This window comes from Oxyura jamaicensis, chromosome 4 (assembly GCF_011077185.1).
Source record: "Oxyura jamaicensis isolate SHBP4307 breed ruddy duck chromosome 4, BPBGC_Ojam_1.0, whole genome shotgun sequence".
Taxonomy (NCBI): Eukaryota; Metazoa; Chordata; class Aves; order Anseriformes; family Anatidae; genus Oxyura; species Oxyura jamaicensis.
Genome location: NC_048896.1, coordinates 37,900,612 through 37,926,832, shown reverse-complemented (window position 1 = coordinate 37,926,832; position 26,221 = coordinate 37,900,612). Strand labels below are relative to the sequence as shown.

The 26,221-nt window shown below is 37.4% G+C and overlaps 1 protein-coding gene across 1 annotated transcript in view; it reads left to right on the top strand.

Moving 5' to 3' along the window:
* The window catches only part of MTNR1A (melatonin receptor 1A), a 46,498-nt gene extending 32,151 nt beyond the window's left edge, over window positions 1–14,347 (top strand). The window contains exon 2 of the mRNA XM_035325881.1: window positions 10,762–14,347. Within this exon, the coding sequence (XP_035181772.1) occupies window positions 10,762–11,630 (869 nt within the window). The 3' untranslated portion in view covers window positions 11,631–14,347. The remainder of the gene's footprint in view (window positions 1–10,761) is intronic.
* The last annotated feature ends 11,874 nt before the right edge of the window (window positions 14,348–26,221 follow it).

The following is a 26,221-nucleotide window of genomic DNA, read 5'->3' as shown; positions in this document are numbered from 1 at the left end:
ATACACCTGCTTATAAGCTTTTCACATGCTTAAATTGTCAGGGCTATCATTTTAATTGCTTGCTGCAGCAATCCTGCACAGATTTCTCCTACCAGCATATTATTTCTAAGAAAGCTGTCTGAAACCTGAATTGATGCCTTGTCATATTTTGAATTTGATTGACACTCAGTTTAAATACTTTAGGTTTAATTTGTATTTCTCACCCTATTTTCACCGCAGTGTGGCAGGTGCAGAGCCCTACAGCAGGTGTGGGTGGTCACCAAATTACAAAGGCACAAGCTAAGACAGGGATTCTTCTGGCAAGCTATGGCCATACACAGGAGGATAGTGTAGGTATATCAGTGCTGGATTAGAACAGTCTACTAGCTGGTCTATAGAATACATTTCTCAGGGTGATAAGTCTTTACAGAGGAAAGGAACTACTCATTATGGTGTCTTCACTCTCCCTTAATCTAGAGTTGTCATTTTCCCATTTCGTTTTCATAAAGAGGAATGGACAAGCAATAGAGAAGACAGATGTTAATAGCCTTAGCCTTGCTGCCATGCACATCTAAGTTCCACTTCACGGTCTTTCTTTCAGTTTCCAATGCTAAATGTATCTCCCATGCTGTACAAGAGTTATCCTCATGCTACTGTGAGTTACTTTCACCAACAGACCCCACTACTGTTGCAAATAAAATAGTGGTTATTCTAATTCTAGTGAATTTCCAATGATACCTGACACCATTTCACTTGCCCCATGTAGTCTGGGACCATTCCAGTTCTGGCTTTTTAATGTAGCACAGTACAGAAAGAATAAATGAAAGGGAGGCAGGAAGAGCTGGAGGCAGCTGCATTTTTGCATGGTAATTTGTATTTGCATTGTCATTGTGTCATTTGGTAATTAGACCAAAACCACTTGCCTAGAACCACTAAGCCTAGAGTAATACAGGAATTTTCTGTGTCTTTTCAACTTTTCTAAGAAACTTGAGAAAACAAAGAAGGGAGGGGAAAGAAGAGAGGAAAAAGATTTATGTTGGGAATGTACATTTTGTGTTAAGGAGGTAAGGAGAGAAGATGTGGAGATGGAATAAATAACAGAAGGAAGAAAAACAATGGAGAAATAGGGAAGGGATAGAGGACATGCGAGTAAATACACATAAGTCTAACTATGTCTAAGTCAAATTTTCCACACTATTTTCCAGTTTCCTAACAGATGTCCCACCATTGCTGATTTTTGGAGAAAGAACTGGGAAGACTGTTTTATGACCTCATTTAATTAGCATTGCTCTCTACTATGGACTCTCAGTTAAACATGGGATTGATTGAATGACTACCTATACTGTTATTAGTCATAACAGAAAGAAAATGGATTATTTTGTACTCTTCAGGGTTTTTTAACTTCTTTTTCTTCCCATTAATAGTTTTGGTTTGGTTTGTTTTTTTTTGACAAATTCAGCTATAAAACCCTGTTGCCTAAGACAGTGACTTTCAAAAGTGATTCAGGAAAGCGATTTCATATTTACAGTATGGAAGCCTGCTGTCAGCTATGTGGCTGTCTTCACCTTCCTGTTTTTTCCTACTTACTTTCTCAAAATATGAACTTGGATGGGAAAAGGCTGTGTTGTTCCATTTTCTAGCACTTATCCTGACAGACCTATGAGATTTTGTAAAAATAAAAACCATCACTATATTTCACATGCATCCATCTCTGCCATTTTCTGCTTCTTCCTTTCCCTTTGTTTTAGTGTCTGAAATGCATTATTAGTTTTGTTTATCTAAGCTGTGATAGCACCATTTTATTGTCCTTCCATTTATTTCCAGTCTTCAGTGCAAATAGAACTGAAGGGGGAAGATGTACTCCTGTCCTTAACGGTGCTGCCATGCTGTTCAGTAGTGTGATCCTCTGACATCAGCAGTATTGTTATTGTAATCGGCTTCATACTGCTCCCTGAACTGGGATGACAGCCTCAGTGTTCTGTAACATCTAGGTAATACATTGTTGGAAAACAGGCTGTTCTGTCGGACTTTTTTTCCTCCCAGATGAATCATAAAAATGAGAGAGAGAAAAGATCAGATCAGAAGCAGTAATATCCCTCCTGTAAAAGTGGGTAAGTTACACAGGCAAATCTATTTGGTTTCTGAAAAACTGTCATCATGGGGAGGGGGCTCATGTTCAAAGGGAATAGATGCCATGCCCTTGAAATCACACCACCCCAATGAAGTGCAGAAGAAATAGTCCAGGCAGATAACAGTGACAAAACCAGGGTTGAAGAACTTGAGACCTCCACCACTATGTCTGCTTGCCCTGGTTTCTCACTTCCACCTGTGAGACAGAAGGGTTTGTTGATTCTCTTAGATGTCTGTACCAGCCTTCTGGATATTTTGTCATGCCCATCCTCTTCCCTAGCTTGGGTAGGCAGAACAAAATTTATGTTAAGAATGATTTAAACAGAATTGCATCTGACTGGATTCATTGTCATGCATTATGCATTTAGGTGAAGAACACCCTTAGAACTGGCAAAGTCTACATTTACTCACTGAATGGTGCACAGAAGTACAGTGATATCTGAGTGTCAGGAAATATGCATACAGCACTTCAAACTTATGTCAAATAGCAATTAAACTGTTTATTTTATCAACATCTACTGCAGATGATGTCAATGAAGTGTTTAAAAAACTAAAAACAAGAGTCACTTTCAACTGTTATTTCTAGATTATAAAACTAAAAATGTGTATGACAATGGCAGTGTAATGCAATCTTCATACCAAAGAAAATACATATTAGCTAGATGTTATTCTGATAGAATAGATATAAGAACAGAAAGTCATGTTCAGTTTGCTGCCGCTTCTAAAGCAAAGTATCTTGGATATGAATGTACTATGTAGACTCCCAAGGCAAAATATTTCATGGCACTGCATAATTTAACTGAATGAAGAGCGTATCTTAAGGTTCAGTCTTAGCTCAGACTGCTAGTATTTAAAATCCTTTTTCAGCCTGCACTTCTTAAAAATTCTTCAAAAGACCCAAACCCTGACCACCACTAGATCTTTAAGATTAGACCCACAAGAGGACTTCAGTCAAGTCCCTTCTACTCCTGCATTAGGTACTTAAATGTACAACGGTAGTCCAGGCTTTTCTTTACTGCTGCTTTTCTTTTCTTGGGTGCTTTATATTTCATGGCACATGAATTCATCCAATGGCTAACACTGCCCTTCTCAGCACACTCAGCAATACCTCAGTCTCGCCACTGCTGTGTTCAATGTCCCATGCACCTACTAAATCTGCTTAGTACAAGCTAAGCACTCCTATCCTATGAGAGGTCCAATACAAGAGACATTTTCTAAGCAGCCCTGACATGTCACACAGAACTGCCAGAGGCAAGGTACATCCCCAAGTCTGTAGCACTCGGCCAGCATATGTACTCAATTCCTCTCTCTGCCTGACAGTAAAACATCACTTTTCTCTCATGACTGAAGCACCGAGAATAGCACTGACGAATACTTTTAGACTGCAAGGAGTGTAGTAACTATCTCACTCATATGTGGGCCATGGGACCACAGAAAAAGATAGCAGGTGATAAAGTCACAGAAAACTGTAATCTGCATATATGCAGAACCACATTATGCAGAACCATCTACATACTGTTTGGCTATAGTACAGACCTGACACCCAAATCCTCCATTCCTTTATGCTGAGTATTATGTAATTCCTCACTGCCATTTTCTGCCAATTACTCTTCCATGCATCTAATTTTCTTGGCCAGAAGATGGCATAGGCATTTCAAATTAAATAGCTGCTGTAGCTTCCCTGGAAGTTTCTGTATGGTAATTAGTATAAGCTAAATGCAGTATAACATTTTCTTTTCAGAGTGCATCAGTGTGATCTTTCATTCATGCTGTGCTGATTATGTCAGATTTTCTTCAACCTACAGCACATTGGAATAAAGTATTACAGGTAGTTCTGATAACATGGATTAAAAAATAATAATAATTAAATCCTATCTTTCAAATATACTGTTACACAGCTTGCCAGCTGTTCAGACCTGTAACATTCAGCACCCTGGATTTCTATCAGCTAAAGTTGAAAGTTGAGGCAACCTAGGACCTTGCAGCATCTGAAGTTCTGTGACACTCAGAATCTCTACCTTAGCAAGATTGTTAACGAGTCTGAACTGTAAATATTTAGTTCTTTCACCTCAGTGCTATCAAGCTACCATCCCAATATCATTACAGCTATAGGCAATTGTCCTATTTATAATTACACAGTTGGCTTCATTAGTATCCCAACTAGACGACAGTGGATCTGAAAATCCCTTCCATTATAAGAGACTTTTGAAAGAGCATTTACAAAAATTGGTAAATAACACAGGGTCTTTTTTTTTTCAGTTTAAAAGGAAAGAGAAAGGGAGGTTTTCCTCCCTGCATTTAAAGCTAAAACATGCATTGTGGGCTTTAAGCCATTCATATTTCGTTGCATCGCCACCTGCAGCATGAGGGTTAAGTTGCTAATCAGAAGCAAAAACCCACAGGCCCATCACGCTATTTAAATTTAATGTGCACGTGGACTTCTTGTTTTAGGGCAAGTTTATAAATAGTGTCTTTAGTTTAAAAATAGGCTTTTCAGATCTAAGGGAGTTGATATTATGATCTGCAAAGTGAATGAAGCTCCCAGGAGTAACTGGAGCTTATGTAATATTTATTCCTACATTTCTGCTCAGCTGTTTTGTGCCATTTTGATGCCGAGCTGCAAGGACTCTTAGTTTCTCAAACCTTTAAAATCCAGTGAAGCTGTGACTGCACGCTTGCTTGCCTAGGTAACCTTATTTGGCTTTGAGATTGTGCCAAAGAAACAGGGGTCCCTGGCCCCACTTACAGATACTTTTACTTGATAGCTTTATTGCACATGACCTTTGTGGAATCCCAAACTGTGCTGCCAGGTACAGCAAATTTCTGATATTAAATTGATCCTAGAAAGATTCTGGACAGATCTTTCTTTTCTTGAAACTGACTGGTTAAGGTCATGACTGGTTAAGACCCCAGGGAGACACATTGCTGTGCCTGCAGAACTAAGTTCTGTTTCCAGATAAGCGAACACGAGTATTTTATTAAATTTGCATTAGGTACTCACAAGAACAGCTTTCACTCCTTGATTTTGTATTTGGTTATAATGTCTTTAAAAGGGAAACACTGGTGCTAATGGAACAATGTTCAGGGCAAAAATGTTCACAGATTATGAGACAAATCTAGTGTTGACATCTGACATTGTGACACCATTTTGTGCATGGAAACAGCCATGTAAGAGAAGCAGAGGCATGACCAACAGGTATGCCTAATAAAATGCCTTTCCAGGGAAGAAAATCCAGCTCTTAGGAGCAAAACATGGCAAATTGCACTGAATATTACACTTAGACTTCTGATTTTGCTTTCTCCATAAACCAGCCTGTTGCCTCACTTCCTGGGATGCCTTGTATTCTATAATCACCGCCTGCTACTATCCTGCGGTGTAAGGGAGCTACGAGTTTCCTGAACTAGGTATTTTGCCAGCTCTTTATCAATGCAGTCACTTTTGCTAGATGTAAACTTGTCAGAATGGTGCTCTGTTCAGTCAAGGCTGTGAGGTACCATGTTTGAATTTCCTCCCTCCTGGTGTATGTATTCATTGCCATGCACCTACTGTTAGTCTTGTGTTCACCTAGTAGCATACAGCCTCAGCTTCACATTCATAGCCAGGGTTGGATCAATGAGAAACATTTTAAAATGCTGTGGAATCTGTAAGCTATCTTTGAAGTAATAGACAGACCAGAAATGGGTGCTTTATAATGTAAATTAAAGTTTGGTGCCATTAAGCATATAGAAACTGGACATGAAACTCTTGGCAACACAATATTTGCTGCAAATTGCAATATTTGCAAACTGCAATATTTGCAACAAATTCAAATTCTAGTAAATCTGATCTAAATTTACAGCAAAGCATCCTATTAATAAAGCCTAGTTATGGAACAATTGGAGGTGACAGCACACCTGGCAGTATCTGATAGCTAATAAAAAAGACAGTCAATAAGAATGACATGGAACTGGTAGTTAGGAATTAAGTTTGATCTCTTAAGTGTTCCAACATTGCAAATGCTTTTACTATCTTCATTCTATAAAGATACACTTAACATGTAAACGTTAGAGAGCTGAGTCAATGGCCACTGAAACAAAAGCTTTGTACATACGTGACTTCAATAACAGCTACATGTGCTGTTTAATTTTGCCTAAAAGCAAAAGCATTCACAGTATAAAATGCTATATCTCTTAGCTACATTTCGTACAACCCGAGGAACTAATGCATGAACAGGAAATGTAACATACCGCAAAATGTAGCTGCAAATTGAAAACATGATGTCTGGAAAGCATTTGTAATAAGAAGCCAATACATTATTTATTATGGGAAATAATTTTAAATAGATAAACAGAAATAGTGACCTAGCAACCAAAATTAAAAGGTACAGAAATATCTTTGAAAAAAAGGTGAAGAAATAATAGCTTTACCATTGTTGCCAGCAAAATGGCATCTTCTCTACAGTTCATTCAGACTTAGTACCAAGAAATTCTGGCTGAAGTTACTAATGGCTTTACAACGTCGCTATTTTATTCCTTAGGTACATATCCTATTTTGTTCCTTTTCCACAATATACTCTTCTCCAAGCTAAAAATGTTGAGAGTCAAAATACTTCACAACCTCAACACTTTAGGAAATAGCTCTGCAGACCTCATTTCCCTCAGTTCTGCTCATGAAATTGAAGAAAAACTTTGTCCTTCTTTTTAATCAGGCAATGTGCTCAGCCTTCCCGTTTAAGTCTATGGGAGCCACATAGCAACATACAGACTAAGTGATTATATTTTTTCCCATTAATATTCTGTGTTTATTTAATTTTCTGGAAATCTCTGGAAACGTTTGAATTCCCATTAACAAAGACCTATCTAACATTATATCTATGGGATAATAACCTGCATAGTAATTTGTATATGTTATACAGATCTATGTTATGCAGATGCTGTCAGTAATAAAACATCATGTAGTTCTCATTTCATGTCGCTATATTCATTTTGACATTCCGACGACTAAACCAAAATGTATTTTTTTATAATCTGCCATGGTCACAGTTTTTATCTTCAATTTGTGTTGTCGTTTGCTCTTGGAAAAGCTGAGTTGTCTGGGAGAGCACTTGTTTGTTTTCTTTTGTTTTAAAGCCATATTTTATTCAGCAGACAGGTCTGATATAGTTACGTGTTTCCTGAGCAGAAAGGTGTCTTTTCAGTAACAGTGATGAAAATATTTAACAGAACATTGGTTTAGATTGCATCCAAAAGCAGAGGCTGCTACAGCTGGTAACCATGAGATTACCTTTCTTCCCACACACATCCATATCACAGCAGCTTATTTAAGTTTATTAAATGGCAAAGTCAAGAAATTCAACTTCTACCTTCACAGTTCAGCCAACTGGTGTTAATGCACTATAATGCATTCTAGTTACATAAATCACATTTTTCTCATAGCAACATAATCTCATTCTCTGTAGAGAACGAATACTTTTTGTTCAAGGAAGAATTATTGAGGATTTTGGTGGTTTGGGTTTTTTTTTTTGGAACCGTTCAATATGGAGCTCCATGCTTCATTTATAGCATTCTGTTCAAACCCAACTCTGAGGATAAAAGCTAATTTATTCATAGATCTTTTTATGGTATTTACCACTACAATGGCAAGTGCTCCACAAACATAAGAGATTGTATTTTCACAATATGCCATTAAATATATGGTAATTTAATGTAATATCAATGTTTATCATTAATAGTGGATTCCTAAATCTGGGATCACATTTTTAGACCATGTACTAGAAAACACGTGAAAGCTCAACACTTTTTTATATCTGACTTCAGAATCTGAAACAACAAACTTCAAAACACACAACAAACATATGAAACCCAAATAATTTTTACTTGAATTTTCTGTTCTGTCTTAATGCCAAAGTTTCCATGCTCACAAGGAACATGTATCAGAACTCAAGTGTGAAGATAACCTTTCCTGAAAGGCAAGTTAAAAGCCCTCTCTGCAAGCAGGTATCTGGTTTCCAGCCAGACTTTTCGCCCAACACTTTGGTCATCCACCTGAATGTTAACCATGAGCTGACAGCCAGGGAGTTTGGTCTCCCTGCTCATGATTTTTTTAAAAGACAGGCTCCCAGCATAGCCTGCAACTTCCTTATGAAACAGCTTGAATTTCCAAGGCGTTGAGGGTTTGAGGCTCTCTGGCAGCCTACTGAAAAGAAAAGCTGGGACTACCATGGATCCCTGCTTTGTAGAAGCCTAAAATTTGGCTGATTCAGAGGTAGAGTGCCTATTCTGAGACTCAGTTGTTTGCCAAAGCATAGGCTAGTTTAAACAATTCAGAGAAAAGCACGACACCTTTCTTCTTTTAACAGAGGGGGAATAAAACACACTTTTTATCTTTTTGCTTATCGATAGCTGAACTTTTTGTCTCAAGTGTATTAATAATGATAATAATGGCAATATAAATGAAGAGCACCAACAGAAACTGCAGTGAATGTCACAGAGAAAAGCCTGGTGTGGTAAATTTCCAGCTAAGTGGACAACCTATAAGCAAATGTAAACAGGATTCTTCAAATATTCTTTAATAAGGGTCCCATCTAGAGTTTATACACTGTCATTTCTTGAAATCTGCAGCATTTGAGGCAGAGGAGAGGGATTTTAGGAAACTCCCCAACAACAACTTTTCGTTCACTTTCCACTTCTTAATCCACAAGACAGCTCTTGAGTTTCATCTAGTCTCTTGATTCATCCTTATATCACTTGCCAGTATGTCAAGAGTAAATTCTGAAAGCAACAGGTTTTTTTGTTTGTTTGTTTGTTTTTTTTCCTCGTCCTCTTCTGCTTAAAGGAGCTCTGATGTTTGTGCTGAAATGATCTGGAATTCTGCCAAAGCCTTTAGGATAAGCGTATTTCAGTCTGACAGTGAATTTGCAGGAAAAAAGAAGAAACAACTACAGACACCAGAGAGAGAGATTTATAAATCCAGATACAAAATCTATGAAAACTAGTGTAGCAGTCTTCTAGCTGAGGCCATTTATCCCAACTGCCACAAGTATAAATGTCATACATGGTATTTCATTCCTGTATCAAAACTTTTTTCAAAAAAATGGGGGGAGAGGGAGGGAGGGCGGATACACAAGTATCATCCTGAGACAAATAATTGCTGTATTTTTGTCTGAAGGTGTTTGCAGATTTAATATTCCTCTCTGACCATGTACAGTATAAGTACAGTGAGAGAATACATATTAAAATAATATATTTCCAGATAAAATACAAAAATCTATTTTTGAGAATTATAGCAGCTAAAATGCACTATTAGTTCATAGGTATTTTTGCCTTTTTTAAAAGTCTATTCTAATTTATTTGTATTGTGTCTGCTTAAGATAAATGTATAACACAGTTCACCAAAGCTAATTTGGATTATTAATGAAATTCTGTGTCATCTAAAACTAGCAATATACTTTCTTAGAGGTTGCAATAGGAGCTCATATTTCATCTTTAGTGAATAATCTCAGAGCTCTAAAATACAATTCCAAACACAAGCATACTTACATACACACATATATACATTTGTATACCTATACCTATGTATATATATTCACATATTTATAGCCTTCTGTTGATACGAATGCAAATAACTAGACATATACATGTAGTAGTTATTTTTAAAAAAATGAAGAAAAGCTGTATCAGTGTATCTTGTGTCTTTCTCCTTAGAAACTAGAACGCTTGGGAGGTATTCAGGTGGATTACTGTTATTAAGAAAAAAAAAAAAAAAGAAAGAGAGAAAATATATTATCTATGCTCAAAAAATCTACTCAAACTGAATGCAGTTATGATGGGTTCTGTTGTCTTTGAAGAACAGAGAGGCATCTAAAAAAATAAGAAAACCTAAAATAATTTCCCTTTGCTTTAATTCACAAATGAACTAAGAGAATGGATGATTGCTTAATTTTTCAGTTAGGAGACAAAGAAGAATGTGGCAGTCTGTGGGAACTATCTTGGTCATTGCCTGGCATAAGTCGTTTTACTGAAGAGTATGTCTCTCTATTTAGGAAAGACAACTTAGTTTGTGTCCAGCTAGACACTTAGAAATTCTTACTTTAAATTCCTATGATTCTACTTCCCAAAGTATGAATTGCAATGGTTTAGTTAAGTGCTATCCAGCAGATACAAAAAGAAGATGTCACTTTAGTGGAAGTTTGAAATACGATACTTCAGAACTGGAAAAACTAAGGGGTAATGTAAGGAAAATGAATTAAGTTAAATATGGAAGGTAAATGTGAATTTTGAAATGCATTAGCAATCATTTTATTTATGCTGATTTTTCAAGAGAGACTATTTATTTAAAGCCAAACCAAGTCTTAAAGTTATGAATATTTTAATATGATCTGAATTCTGGGTCTCTGCGATTAGGAGAATCCAAGTAAATGAGATGATAAAAATAGTAGGTCATGGTAATTAAATCCATAGACAGTTCTCTTTAGAGGGTGCATGTTTAAATTCAGCATCTTCTTTAGATTAAAAATGAGTGTCATTTCTGATATGCAAAAATTGATTTCAACCTGGAAACGAGAAATTAATTAAAGTGTTCCACTAAGGGTGGTTGTTAATGTTTTGAGAGCAGAAGTGATGGAAGAGAGCAAATGAGAAGCTAACACTTCTCTTTTTATATTTATTTTGCAGGAAATATATTTGTGGTAAGCCTGGCAATTGCAGACTTGGTCGTAGCAATCTATCCATATCCACTGGTCCTCACATCTGTGTTTCACAACGGATGGAACCTGGGATACCTTCACTGCCAGATTAGCGGCTTCTTGATGGGCCTAAGTGTCATTGGATCAATTTTCAATATTACCGGCATTGCTATCAATCGATACTGCTATATCTGCCACAGCCTCAGATATGACAAGCTGTACAGCGACAAGAATTCTCTGTGCTATGTTGTTCTTATCTGGATCCTAACAGTTGTTGCTATTGTGCCCAACCTGTTTGTGGGGTCTCTGCAGTATGACCCCAGGATTTACTCATGCACGTTCGCACAGTCGGTGAGCTCTGCATATACAATAGCAGTCGTGTTTTTCCACTTCCTGCTTCCCATGGCCATAGTTACTTTCTGTTACTTGAGAATATGGATCCTTGTTATTCAGGTGAGACGAAGGGTTAAACCGGACAACAACCCCAGACTGAAACCACATGACTTCAGAAACTTTCTAACCATGTTTGTGGTATTTGTACTGTTTGCAGTCTGCTGGGCTCCCTTGAACTTTATAGGCCTTGCTGTGGCGGTCAACCCAGAAACTGTAATCCCTAGGATTCCAGAGTGGTTGTTTGTGTCAAGCTATTACATGGCATACTTCAACAGCTGCCTTAACGCCATCATATATGGACTCCTGAATCAGAACTTCAGAAGAGAATACAAGAGAATTATTGTCAGTTTTTGTACAGCAAATGTTTTTTTCCAGGACAGTTCTAATGATGCAGTGGACAGGGTGAAAAGTAAACCTTCTCCACTGCTAACAAACAATAATCAAGTGAAGGTGGACTCTGTGTGAAAACTGGAACCCTGTTATTGTCCCTCCACAGCATCCACATAAAGTATCTGTTTTAGTGGAACTACTGTTAAATATCATAGTGAATATCTATTCTACACTGAAGGCACTTTTATTGAATCCTTTGCATGGTATCTGGGAACCCAAGTTACAGAGCTGTGACATGCAGACCCTATTCTACATTGCGATATCTTTCATAAAACACAGTGACATCCTTAAGGGAATTACAAATTATGCATGGATACTTTTTTCTTTTCATAAATGGAGATAAAGAACTAGACATAGATTGAAAAAGAAATATCCACATTGCCTGGCTCTATAAAAGAAATCACAAAACTATTCCTATTGTTCTCTGCTTGCTTCTTCTGGCTAAGCTATGGTCCTGATTCTAAAACCACTGAGAACTTATTTTGAAAGCTGAAATCAGGCCGTTAGGAAGCGTATTAGGAAATATGCAGTAAGAAATCAAGCTAGTTGAAAAGTCATCAGGATTTTTTATAAGTACCTCTACCTTGCTTTGCGCCTAAAATGGACATGTTTATTCATTTTGTGGAGGCTAAACCTCATCAGCCCTCCTAGGAATGGCATCCCCAATTGACTTCTTAATTTTAAAACAGTTTTTAGGTGGAGAAATATGACTGACTCACTATCTTCAAAGCTACAGAGGCAGGAGGCTAACCAGGAAGGAAAGAAAAGAGACATGATTTGTCAGCTTAAGCCATTTGGGGAAGAAAAAAGGTGTAGGAGGAGTGGAGAGAGAAAAACAAAAACAAAACACCATTCTTTCTGAAGAGACAGAAATTCACAAAACTGGGAAGTTCCCCAGAAGGAATTCTGGGGAGACACCTCTTAGAACATAAGCAAGGAAGGACCATTGTTTCTCACTTATGTACAGTATGGAATATCTGAACCTTTGCAAGAAGATCAATATTTTTAAGAGGGACTGTGGGTGAGAATGACAGTTTGGCTGGTTAGTGGAATCTTAATCTCATTAAACCCTGGGAAATGCCAAATATTTACAGAACAAGCATGTGTCATATTTCTCAACTCAATCTCCTGAGCATAGTCTGAGTCATGTAGGTTATTATGTTATCTGCCATAGATACGCTTTTCAAAATAATCATTAAGTGTTTACCACTATCATGAAAATAGTCTAATAACCTGGAACAATTGGACACATTTAAATAATAGAAGATGATACTTATGGCACTGGTACAAGGAGGAACGCATGACTCTCAGGACAGGACCTGCTACGGGGACTTTCCACAGACAGCAGGGGCCTTTGCAGTGAGAGGAAGTACACTGTGAAAGGAGGAAGCACAGCTAGACAGGCTGACTCCTGCGACAATGAATCTCTGTTTATAACAAAGTCCTCTGGGGAAGGAAAGCAACTGACAACAATAGGATTCACCTTCAAACAGACTTTAAAGAGAAGGAGCATTTAGCTCTGGATAAATGCTCCAACTGTCAACTGTCCTACCTTTTAGTGCTCAAGTGTTCATACTGCACTGATGTTCAATTATGCTTGAGCTTTTCCATGCCAATTCCAATCTCTTCAACTGGACTTGGAGTTTCTGTATAGCCTGTCCTACATCTGTTAATCTATATTTAAAAGTGGACTATGTAATTTATTGGAATTATTACTTGCTGTACTGGAGATTTTCTTGATCTTATATGGATTAGAAACCAATAGTCACTCTATATTATTTAATTCCTTAAACACTCTACAGATCTAACAGTATCTCTTCTTTCTTTGATCATAGATTTGCATCCCCGTGACTTAATAATGAACTAGAAAGGAACACTTTCGTATTTACTTGAAAACCCCACTGACACTTTGTCAATGACCAGCTTCTTACCTTAAAAATAGGTGCCTCATGTTCTCACATGGTCGTGTCAAGTTGACAATGGAACTAGCAAACAACATCATAAAAACCTGGAGCTGAACTCACCAGTCAGTGCATTGCCCAGGTGCTTGACACATCTTTGTTTACATTTGCCAGTCAGAACCACTGTGTAAATAACCAGCTCTCTTCTATCATGGTCTCATCATATGATGTGATATGATACAACTTGATTAACAGCATAAATTATATCACAGCTTTCTTCACTGTGATTTCATCCTCAGAGGATGCTTAGCTCAGTAATTTTATCGCTTTGTGTGAACTAATCTCAGAATAGGAAGGGAGGCATGACCACCTTATAAGAAAAGACATTCTTCATGTAAGAAAAAACACTATTTCAATTCTTACAAATCTTGCCTTATTTAAAGCATATTTTCAATGAAAATAATGTCTTATGATGCATCTAGTAAAGTAGCATACAGATAGTTAAAGTAGCTTAATCATCAGTAAATTTAGAGTTCTCAAAGATTTTCCACTTGCCGTTGGCAACAGAAAATGTACATGCTTATCATGTCTACATATGTATGAGCCAATTCATATACTGTATCCAACATTGTGGGTTATCTGAGGAATTAAAGTCCCCTGTAATTCACAAGTGCTAAAGTATATTTTTGATGATAACGAAAATGGTTTGCTATATGCAATAAAACCTATTGTACCAAAGGTATATATTTTATTGAATAGGCCTGTAATAAAAATGGAGAGATTTTTTCAGATCTGACATTTTGAAATATTTGTATTAAATCTAAATCACAGAAATGTGCATGTTGGTGATGTTATGCGCTGCTAAATATAGCAATAATTTTAAGAAATTAATCTCTTGTTCTTCTTTGGGCGAGGGAAGCGGGTTAGTCTTTAGAAAGTAGTTTAAATTAATAAAACTGAATGAAAAAAAAAAAAAAAAGGAAATACCTGATGCCATCTTCAAATTAATTCTTCATTTACTGCCATTCTGAAATGCAGTTCAGTCAGGGTATGCAAAACAACTCACTGCAAAAGGGAAGGAATACTGATGTAGCAATGATTTCTTTCAGTCAGCTTCTATTCCCTCAAAGGGGTCAAAGTGATTCACGTAAGACAGTGAGCAGCCTTGCCAGGTCATTGTCATACAAGGCAGTGTAAGACAGCCCCTCACCAGATCAGACTCTATGGTCAACATAAAAATGACTGATGAAGATAATTGTGTTTTCCTTCCACTATTGTGAGATAGAGCTAGAAACAGCCAAATTTAGTTGCGTCTGTGCAAGTGAATGAGCCATGACGTGTTTTTTAGATTCCATGTCACAAAATTTTCCTCCGTATGCAAGGCTAGCATAGCACATGTGCAATGCTTAGAGCTCTGTCTGGAAGAGAGCGTAGTTGTCCCATTGCAGCCATAAGCCCTGGAGGGATTTAAACCTAAACCACAAGTTCTGGCAGTCTGCCATGCACACAGGGACCCATCCTTTCACTGCTTCCTATCCACCCCTGTTCTGAGCCCCAGTGAAGCCAAAGGACCTCTGTGAAGGAGCTTTGAGGACCTCTGTGAAGAAGGCTTTGAACATGCAAGACAGTGAAGACTTACAGCCTGATTGACCTGAGCTTATACTACAAGATTTTTTCTAAAATCACAACCTTTGACTATGTTGGCAGTCTGTATGTCATCTAGTATCACCACAAACTGAACCCTTACAGACAGATGGTTTTATTGGTCATCATCTTCATCGCAAACTTCCTTTAGACAAGGAAGTTTGGCATTATTTCGTTTTCATCAGCAGAGAGAATATCAATGAATATATTATTTAACAGGGCATTTATTGTAGTTAAACTGTGAGCGTATGCAACAATGTTATTTCATTTGGCATAGCTCATGTGAGAGTGCTTTGCACAGTTTCTTCTTCCACTGAGCTAATGGAAGCACATAGATATGAACCAAACACATGTAATTTTAATATGCATAAGATACAGCAATGATTTTACTATTTTTCTTTTTCTTCTCATATATTTTAGAAGCTAATTAAGTCTGTGAATCATCCATAATAACCATACTATTGTAATCCATCTCTACTGCACTGTATAGCACACCATTCTATAATCAGTTAGCATCACACCTTTTTCTATAATCAGTTAGCATCACACCTTTTTCTTCTTTTGGACCACTTTTGAAACAATACAATGTTAAATCTGATAAATTCTGACATGTCGAAGGGAACTGTTACTCCACTTAAACTGCACTTTAAAAAACAATAATTAAAAAACTCCTTAAAATATAATACACAAGCACACGAGTATATGTGGTCACCAGATTTAAAACAGAAACTCAGATGAACATCTTGTTCACAAACTGTAGTAATACAGATGGACTGTTATTATTTAATTCTTTTCCAATGACTACACTTTCTAAGTATCATTAATACAGTTTACAAATGATTAAGATCTACAAATGTCTGTCATCTTGTCACTGAGGCTTGGGAAATTGCAAGTGCAAAAGCCAAATTTATTGAAAGAAGAAGAAAAAAAATCGAGCAGTGACCTAGCTCATAACCCATGCACTGCATCTCCAATTTTTGCCTGTAAGAATTCCATTATATAGTTTTATGAACTTACTCATTAAAAATATTACTCCTACCTCAAATATGTGTCTAACACATTACAGTGAAGATATAAACCAGTGATTCCAGAAGATACTACCAAACAGCGACATGGGACAATGAACAGGTCTCATTTTCAGCTCACATAAACCAGCACAGCTTCTCTGATTTGTGTCAGCTGGGGATTTTGGCATATTAGATTTCATTAATATGGAGAATAGCTATTTTACAGTATTACACAAGCAGTATTTGTTCCATCTCTAAGGAACCTATTATTGTTGGCTGCACAGGTTGTGGAAGAATATGAATTTGCCTACTAAATCTCTGCAAAATTAACCTCAGCCAGTGTAACTCTCCCTGTGATTTTTCATTTTCCAAGTAAACATATAATGTCAGAAGACTTATTCTGCTCCATCATTAATTCTATTAACATTTAGCAGATATGTAGAAAATTGCACCAACACAAGAGATGTTCAATACAGAGACAAGAGGTCTACCTGCAAGTATTCTTTGCTTACACTGTATATATGCACATTGAAGTTTCATTCAATAGCAACACAAATTTTACTTTCCATGTCTGCTTCCAGATTCTAAAACTGTTTTTACTCAAATACATACTCTTCACTCACTCAGTGTGCACAAATATTCAGTTTTCATAATGTATGCTAAAGTCTGGGTGATACAATGAGATTATCAAGTTAATGGTTCAAACCAAATTGGTTTTGCACACAACTTAGTCTGTGGAATGTTTTGCACAAAGCACTACCTATATGATCCCTAAGCAGACATACAAAAAAACAATTGCACTAATTTACAGGAAGAAGACTCAATAGAGCTATCAAGCACCAAAATACAATGTCAGCACCAGGAAATCCCTAAAGCAAGGATTATTGGAATGCTATCTGGAGGACGTATCACTGTGGTATTGCCCTGTTCTTCCTCAGTCCACATACTCTTCCTCAGTAAAGATACTGAGGTAGATGGACCTTTGATCTGATTTAATATGCATGATCTATAAACAACAAAATTAATCAAACATAGCATACTTTGACAAAATGCCTGCTCATAATGTTTGCTACTAACCAGTAACTGCTAATACAATAAAAATTATGTTTTAAAAACATGGTATGGTCAGATCCTAGTAAGTAGGATAGGGTAGAGTAGGACAGGACAGCCACTTGAATAGCAAGTTACTAAACCTGAGTAGGCTTAATAACAACAGAAAAAACGTGGGCCAGAAGAAAATCAAAGTATCATAATTAACTTGCACTAAGAGAAAAGATACTTTTGATCACTGTTTAATAAGACAGCATTGGAGGCTTAAAAATTCACAGTGGAAAGTGTGAAAATGGAAAAAAAAAAAAAAAAAAAAAAAACAACTCTTAAGCCCTCTGTCATCACTTTGAAAAAGTTAAATTAAAATGTTATATAGATCCATGGATAACACATTGCATGCTTTACCACCTTCAAGTAAAAAGAAACATCCCACAGATACTGTATGGAAGTAGATGTTCACATCCAACATATGGAAATGAAGCAACTACAGGTACATTAAACCAACTCTAATGCCCAAACTTCTGTTTCAGACTAGATGAAAAGCTCATATGCCAATAATTTTTCCACTATCTTCTAGACTTTCCCAGTAGTTTAATAACATGCAATGTCTCTCTCATCATAAATTTTGCCTAGCCTGACAGATAGAGATATTACAGGATACGAACAGTTTCCTTCATATTTATGTTCACACAGATCATTTTTGCAGCCAATTTTGATGTTAATGCAATATTCCAGGACAGCTCCTGGCAATTCACCGCCTTCAAAAATTAGCCTGTCCTCCTTTTCTATCTCAGATTGGGCATTCATTCCTCAGTTCTGAATGCACTAACAGCTTAGATGTCCATGTAGCTGTCCCTATGCCATCGGTCTGTACCAGTGAATGTATGCCATAACTCTTGACTCCAGAATGTCCCTGCCCCATAAGGATCCATTATGTCCACTTGTGCTTTTACGAGGAGTTTGATATCAATTGAAGACCCTTTTGTAGACAAACTAAATACAGCAGTTTCAGTAATAGTCACCTTCAGGAATCAATAATTTATACGTGCATTTTAATTTATAAAATGAATAAAACCCCACTGGGCTCTATTCACTAAATATAAGCCTTGCTGTACAGTTTTCAAAATAATTTTATTTCTTTGAAATCCTCATGGATCCCATTATTGCCCCCATTTTTAACTCCACATCAGGAACCAAGCTATTGTACTGAGAAAATAAATAGTAACTAGAAGAAAGGGAGCGTTTGAAGTCTCCTGTGAGCTGTGACAGGAAGAGAAATCAAATTCACTAAATATTCCACTGAATATTGAATCATTTGACGGAAGATAAGTATCTATTGCCTAAGTTTTTAAGGAAAGAAATTAGACATTGTTTCAGGAAAAGCTCAGAAAAAAAGGAATAGTGAAGTTAGTAAGGAAGCATCCCTTATGTCACCATCAAAAGCTTTTTATGAGAACAAGGGAGCCCATTTTATATATGAAACTGAGATTTTATTGCTAGTCTACTTAACGTTTTAATGGTCTAATAAAAACTGCCACAGTCATTCTTAGTCCAGTTGCAACCACACTAACTCCAAGTCCAGATCAACTAATTATTATATAAAAGCCTCACTGACAATATGATTCAAGTCATTATACATAAATCTTTCTACTATCTACCCTTTTTCTTGTTATTGTGCCCATCCTTCCAAAGCACCTCCAGGTTGTTTATATGCTCCTCTCTGTTGGGATGAAGAAGAGGTTATAAAGTTTTGTTGCAACCCTTAAAGCCACCGAAACCTCCAAACCTGAAGGAAAAGACCACAATGGGTGCTGCTTCTGTTTGTGTAAATTTGTTTATAACCCTCTTTTGTTTTCATATTTAACAGCACGTCTGATGGAAGTAGTGGAATAGTCACTCCCTCATTCTACGGGAGAAAGCATCTGAAACACAACAGTAATAGCCCAGTGAGATGTCCTGTTACTGGGACATCTTTTGTCATGGGAGGCCCAGGGAACAATGAAGATACAGGGGAGGTATTTTGTAATCCCAAATGGATTTAGAGGGATATGACACAGGTATCTGCTCTTAGTGGGGAAGCTAAGGGCCAGACACTGAGTCTGGTACTAATAAGGGCTCTCCTATCTTTTTTCTTTTATTGTTTCTGTTTTATGTCTTCAGGACAGATCTTGCATTCAATTCACATATTGTTAGAGAACTGATGTCTGGGAAAGCAGTAATCAAAAGACAGAATCTGTCTCACAGAATAATTTCACTGCTGTTACAAATTAAGTGTTTTCAGAGTAATTAGTACAGCATCCTGAAGGAATTAGCTAATTAGGAAGTTTCCTTAGTAATCTAGAAAAGCAGCATTTTTTTTTTTTCTAATTTATCTTCTCGGAGTGTTTTCTTGATATCAAAGAAGTGTTTTCATAATACAGCTAATACTATCAAATGAATTATTTCTCATCAACTAGCAGAGTTCAAAATAAAACTTAAAAAAAAAATCCAACTGGTTGTCAAAGTAACAGTTGAGTCATACTTGCCTTGAAACTTGAAATAAAATAGGATCAAATCTCCAGAATAACTTTCAAATAATGAGAGTAATTTATCACACTTTTCTTACTTAGGACCTAGCTTGCATATAAACAGCAACACACTCATCAAAGAAGCCAACTGTCACTGTTTTTCACAGATGGGTATATGTATGTTTATGAAGGCAAGCCAAGAGACTATTGAGCGTTCTCATAAATAACTCAGAGTGTCACTGGGTCACATCTGAAGATAAATATTAGTTACTACAAACTGATCATGTAAGCATAGTTAAGGGCAGAATTATGATAGCATGGGAAGACGGAGTGAAAAAATTTCCATCCCTAGCAGAAATACACAATATAAAGGGATTCAGAGCAGCATCTGTAGCCACTCGAAAGAGTTGTACTTCAGCCTCACCTGGCAGCCAAGAGGGCAAACTGCATTTTGGAGTGCATTAAACCCAGCCTAGCCAGCCACTCAAAAGGTGTGATTATCCAACTACATTTCATATTGGTGCAGCTTCTCCTTGAGTACCTTGTGCTCTTCTGGGCTCCACAATATAAAAAGGGTAACAAAGCTGGCAAAAGGGCTGTAATGAATGTCCTGTGAGGAGAGGCTGAGGACATTTGGGTTATCCAGTCTGGAGAAAAGGAGGCTGAGAGACAACTCGTTGCTCTCTGCAACTTCCTGAGGAGGGGAAGGGGAGAGGGAGGTGCCAGCTTCTGCTCTCTAGGAACTGATGACAGGATGTGCAGGAACAGCACAAAGCTAGGCCAGCTATTTTTCATTTCAGGGGCAGCACTAATGTTTTCTAGCTGGTCAAAATCTTAACAGAAAATTTTTGCATTGGATTTTGTATGTGTGTATGTACACTTGTGCTATATAGATTTGAGAGAGAACAGTACTTACAAACTAAACCAGTACGGTTACTCACCGTTACCCCAAAAACAACAAGCTGCTCTATGTACAAAAACAGAAGAGAATGGCTGATACCTTGAAAAATCACCCTGCAGTAGGTTTCCCTTCTCTTTCAGCCTGTTTTTCTACACACTTGCCCCTGCCAGCTTGGGGAGAGGTGGAGTAACCACAGCTGTGGCTACTCTGCAGACCCAGCTGACTCCTGCCTGGGTATAATACTGCTTGTTCTGGCACCTTGTGATGCTGGGTTGGGTGCTAGCAGAAGCACCATCTATGCTTAGGACAAGGAAGATTACTCAGAAGGATTTTCATGGTCTGTATTTTTTCTGAGTATTTCTGGTGAGTATGGAGAACACTGCCTCCCTAGTAAAAAGCATCCCTGTTTCATTTTACTGGTAGTCCTAATCATTTTCTTTCCTAGGTAACAGAGAATGCAAATTTAAACTGCTAATACCATCAAGTATTAATAGATTTCAACTGAGTCATAACAGTAGATGCTGTGAAATTTTTCTTATTATCAGGGCTTGCAGCAATGGAGAGTGTATCTAATTTCAGAGGTGGAAATTTAAAATTTTCTGTTTTTCTGCTTTAAAAATGAAGTACTTTAACACTTGAGATAAACTGAAATATAATGCGAGTAAGTTATACCAGACAGCACCGTTACTTTTCTTCAAATATACTACCTCTCATGTCAGCGGATCTTGCAGAAGAAGCAAATAAAAGCAATGAAAACTTGTCAAGAGTTACTAAATGATTTTCTTCCAGTCAAAATAGTCAATACAAAGCTAATTTTATTTTGGAAGAGTAGAGAATTTTATGTGGTCTCATTCAGATGGAGCGTATCATTGGAACACCACTGTTTTTCTTCCTTTTTAAAGGATACACCGTGAAGGAATAGGTAAGTTATGTGCTAATTCAAGCCTTAGAAAATATATTTTCCCTGATCAAAAGTCCCTCATCTGTTTTAGGGCTAAACCAGTGTATCTTTTCTTCCATGTACTTTCAAATTTGTTTAATGTTGATACGCATTACTGCTGCGTCCCAGGATGGCTATACTTCAGTAGCAAATGGCACTATCAGCACAAATTGTTCCTCATACCAGTCATCAAATACAATATGCTTTTACATTAAAATGTTGTAGGATAAATTCTTCCTACTCAAATCCACTCCATGAATTTAATTTCTTTCTCGAAAAAACAGTGAGACTTAATCAGAGTTCAAAGTAATAGACTGCAACTTGTCTCCTGGGTCATGGAAAGTCATGATTGCTAGCCTAATTCTTCACAAACCATGAAATAGCATACAGAAGCCTGAGAATGTCATTAAAAATACATATGATTTCAGAGTAGTTTTATCTGACTTCCATTTTTAGGTCTTTAAGATGCAATTATGCTCATATTTCTAATCTCTTCTTAAAACCCTGATGATTAGACATTTACTTTTTCTTGAGTGATATTCTTCTGTAATGGTTTGTTTGTTAAAACAAACATATCACAATCCTACTGAAATTAGAAGACCTATACTGAGATAAATATTTGAAAACCAGGAAGAAGCACCCTCCATCTACTTCCCCCATACTCAACACAGTGATGAGCTTCACTAAACTACACTGTTGCTTTATTATCTGAATGTAAAATAGCTTGTGAACAGTCAGGTGGATGAATTTATTTATCTATCTTTTAACACAGCCACTTGGTCGTTCCTTTTACCTAGCATTGATAAATAATCCTAGGGAGGATGAAGCAGTTTGAGGAATGAACTGCATGCTATGTTTACCAACTTTACTGAGAATTTTATTGCTATCCAGTACTAAATGAAATTTGAATAATAAAATGCATTTAAAATAAATAAAATAGTAACACAATAAAAAGTAGCATTATTACTGAAATACTCACCTAAATTAGCTATATTAGTTATAGAGATATATTTATTTTCTCATAAAAAACAAACCCAGGATGTCATCCCAACAACTTTTTTTTTTTTTTTTTTTTTCCCTAACCCTTAGATAACTTCAAAACCTGGGTGTGTGTTTGTTTGTTTTTCACCTGGGATATCTGTAATATTAAAATAGATAAGATTGTACAACAGAATTGACAGGTTTTGATCGTGGATCCTATAGATCCTAAAAGGCATACAGGTCATCATGAGCACATGCCAATTGGAAGGCCTGGAGAAAAGACTTAAGTTCAGCTCATACATCACTTCCAGCACATGACTAGGCATGTGCAAATCTGGATGGGCAAAACAGTGAGGAAACACCCCTTCTATACAGCTCTGTACAGCCTTTAGTACAAAATACAGAGCAGCTGCTAGACAGAGATGGTGAAATTTCCTTTCAGGAAGTATTTACCACTATGGAAGCATGAGTGTACTTCAAGAAGACTCACGGGGACAGCCCTGGGTAGCAACTAGTAGAGAAGGCCTGTTTGCCAGTACAACAAGAGAATCTTGTCAATTTGCTTTTGTAATATTATTCAGGATTTTACAACAGTCTATAACTCTGACAAAGCATAACAATTGTTAGCTTGCTAGCCAAACTTTTGCAAACCTAAAAAATATACATTTCCATATATGCATAAAATAAATGGCTTTAAAAATATAGAAGCACGTTAGAACTAAAGAAAGAATTAAAAACAAAACCTAAATCAGTATACCTTCTCATAGAAGGTCTCAGACCACTGAACACGTTGCCATTATCAGTTTGCCTATGCTGTGCAAATTTGCTACAGGAACTGAAATGCACATGACTATAATGTTTCATGGGCTTCGTCCTCTCAAGGAAACCAGAATTTGGTAAGAACTCATGAAAGCTTATTTGTTTCTTTGTGTGCTTCACCTTATGAATGAAATCTGAGGAAGGGCTGTAATACAATACAGTATGAAGGAATGCTTTTCAAGCATCCTATCTTGAATCATCCCCTGCTTTTATTTCAATACAACATTGAGGCAAGAGAATGATGAAACAGACTCAAAGTCTGAATGCAGCTGTTTTGTAGGTATTCATAGCTCTTTGCACCCAGCAGAAAATGAAGTTTTGGTCTTTATCTAACTAAGCTTTCCCACCACTACATTAAGGTCTCTCTACTTTTATGCAGTGAACCATTAGATAAGTATAGTTACCTACTCCAGCACATGCACACCATGACAATGTAAGTATGTATAGAGCAGAACACAGGAACCAGTAAACATATTTAGCATTATTAAGGCTGTGTTCACTTTTGCAAACCCCCAGGGGATGACTGAGCTGGGTGTTTTAACCCCGTGTGCTCTGAGAAAGCTCTGGGTGCAGAGCTCCACTCCTGGACATCTCTCACCACCTTTCTGGATGATGGCACCAGCTCCAACCACATCCCCTGCCAGCCACACATGGCGAATGTACAAACTGCTTCAGGCCCTCAGAAAGCCCTGAAAGTTTGAGGGTATTTGGGAGGATTGGCTTTACCTGAACTGGAGTTCCTGGAAGGGATAAACCTCTCAGTTTACCAGCCTCTCAGTTTATCAGCCTGGCTCAGCCTCTGCAGCCAGGAGCCACTGTCACTATGGCCAACAAAATGGCTGACCTCAGGGGCTTGGGCCCAGGCCTGCCTTGATAGCCCCCTGCCAGATGACTATCTTTTAATACTAATTCAACATTCTCTGTCTTTTAAGAGGAATTCAGTGCCCTCTGTCCAGATTCCTGGTTCCACTATTGACCCATATATCTGTGCTTCAGATGGCTCTGCCATTTTTCTGAGCCTTTACCTTTTACTTTGACTAAGATGGCTGCAGAAATGTTCCCAGGTGGTGTCCGGCAGAGATGCTGTTCGCACACAACAGAAAAATATCAGGACATGTTAAAAATCAAGGCTAAGGTTGTTTTCCAGAGTGCTGGAGCAGGAAAGTGTGGTGTGCATTCACGAGCATCTGCTGAAGAGAAGTGGTAAGTAAGGAAAGCAGCCCATGGAGAAGTGCGTAAGCATGATCAAACCACAGGCTTGGCAGTGGCTTATTTACTGCAATTTTCTGTGAGGTCTGAGGGGAGGGCTGCTGCTTGACAAGCATGTGGATCACAGAAAAGTGGATAAGATCAGTCTGTTATGGAAGACAAATAGGAAGGCAATTTTCAGTTAAAGTCCAGCATTTTCTTTCAGGCAAAACATGGCAGGCCAAGCAGCACACCTGCTCCTGCTGCAGCTGCAGCCCAGAGGCACTGTGATGAGGCAGCAGTGACTGACTTCACCTCAGCTAAAGCAGGAAGCGAGGTGAGATTAGAAACCAAAATGTCACCACTGGGAATCAGGCATGAATGAATCCTCTGAGCACTGGCAAGCAATACTGCAGATGACCCTCAGGTACCTGATGCATCAGCAACATCTGCTACACCAGCAAACAAGGTGAGTGTGCTGATATTTTGTTTGCTTAGCAGAGCCTGCCTGTCAGATTGTAAACTTTGCTTCTAGACTACCAGGTGAAATTCAGACAGTGATGACACAAAAGATGGTTCAACTCCGATTAGACGTCTATACTGGCAGAGTCCTTGGTCTGCATGAGATAGACAGTTTAAATGGCAAGGGACGTTTAAGCAGCTAATCTTGCTCACCTAAATTTAGATGTTAAGTTAGCGTGATGTGAGGGTGAGTTGGTAGGAACTGTAGTGTGGGACATGGTTGCTTTAAGTGTTCAGTAGATGATTAATTCACCTGTGGTTAATTTAGATTCTGCAGAAAGAACATGCTCTTAGCAGTCTTATATTGTAAACCTTATGCCAGCACTTAGAAATCTGGGGTGAAAAGGAAAGCAAAGCCCAAATGTATCAACAGACTAATTTATCTTAAACATAACTGATAAACTACGAAGTAAGACTAAGAAGTTATCCAACGCCTAGGACAGCCTACCACATTATAGAATTTGCACAGATGCATTGCTGTGGGAATGGCTCTGGGAAAATATCCTTAGTTGCTTTTAAAAATCCTAGTAATTGCTTTATTCTGTGTGACATTACCATTACCATTTTCATGAAGCTGTCTTTGGATCTTCTGCTACCTCAGAACCTTCGTTATAATAAAATGGACCATCTGTAGAAATCACATGAGGAAGTATCTCAGTATTTAAGATGATGACTAGGTTATTAATATTCACAGGCATTTGCAAGAATTCATGCATTCACTTTTCATTACCAAAAAAAAAAAAAAATATATCCTGTGATATCAAGGAAGAATTTTGCTATTTAAAGCATGTAGCTATGTATTATTGTAACAAAGGCCATTTATAGCATGCTTTATAATTCAATATAGTTGGGGGACAAATAATTCAAAACAAGTATCATAATTGATACAAAGCAAACAGGCTTATCCTACAGCAAGTACCTCCAGGTGTGAGACTGCTTGCTGGCTTGGAGGTAATTTCAGATATCTTAGTTTTTCTGTCTGGTATACCTATCAAGGGGACATCTAGAAATAAGTGTCATAATGCAATTATTGATATCCTAATCTACAAAATTACCTTTTGGAGTTTATGGAGTCCTTTACTGCATTTTATACAATTACATGGTCATGCATTCTGATTTTGAATGAGTTGAATGAGAGCATGGCTCCAATGCTCCACAGATATGTCTGTAATTTCTGTAACACTTCCATATCATGTTGTTCATGCT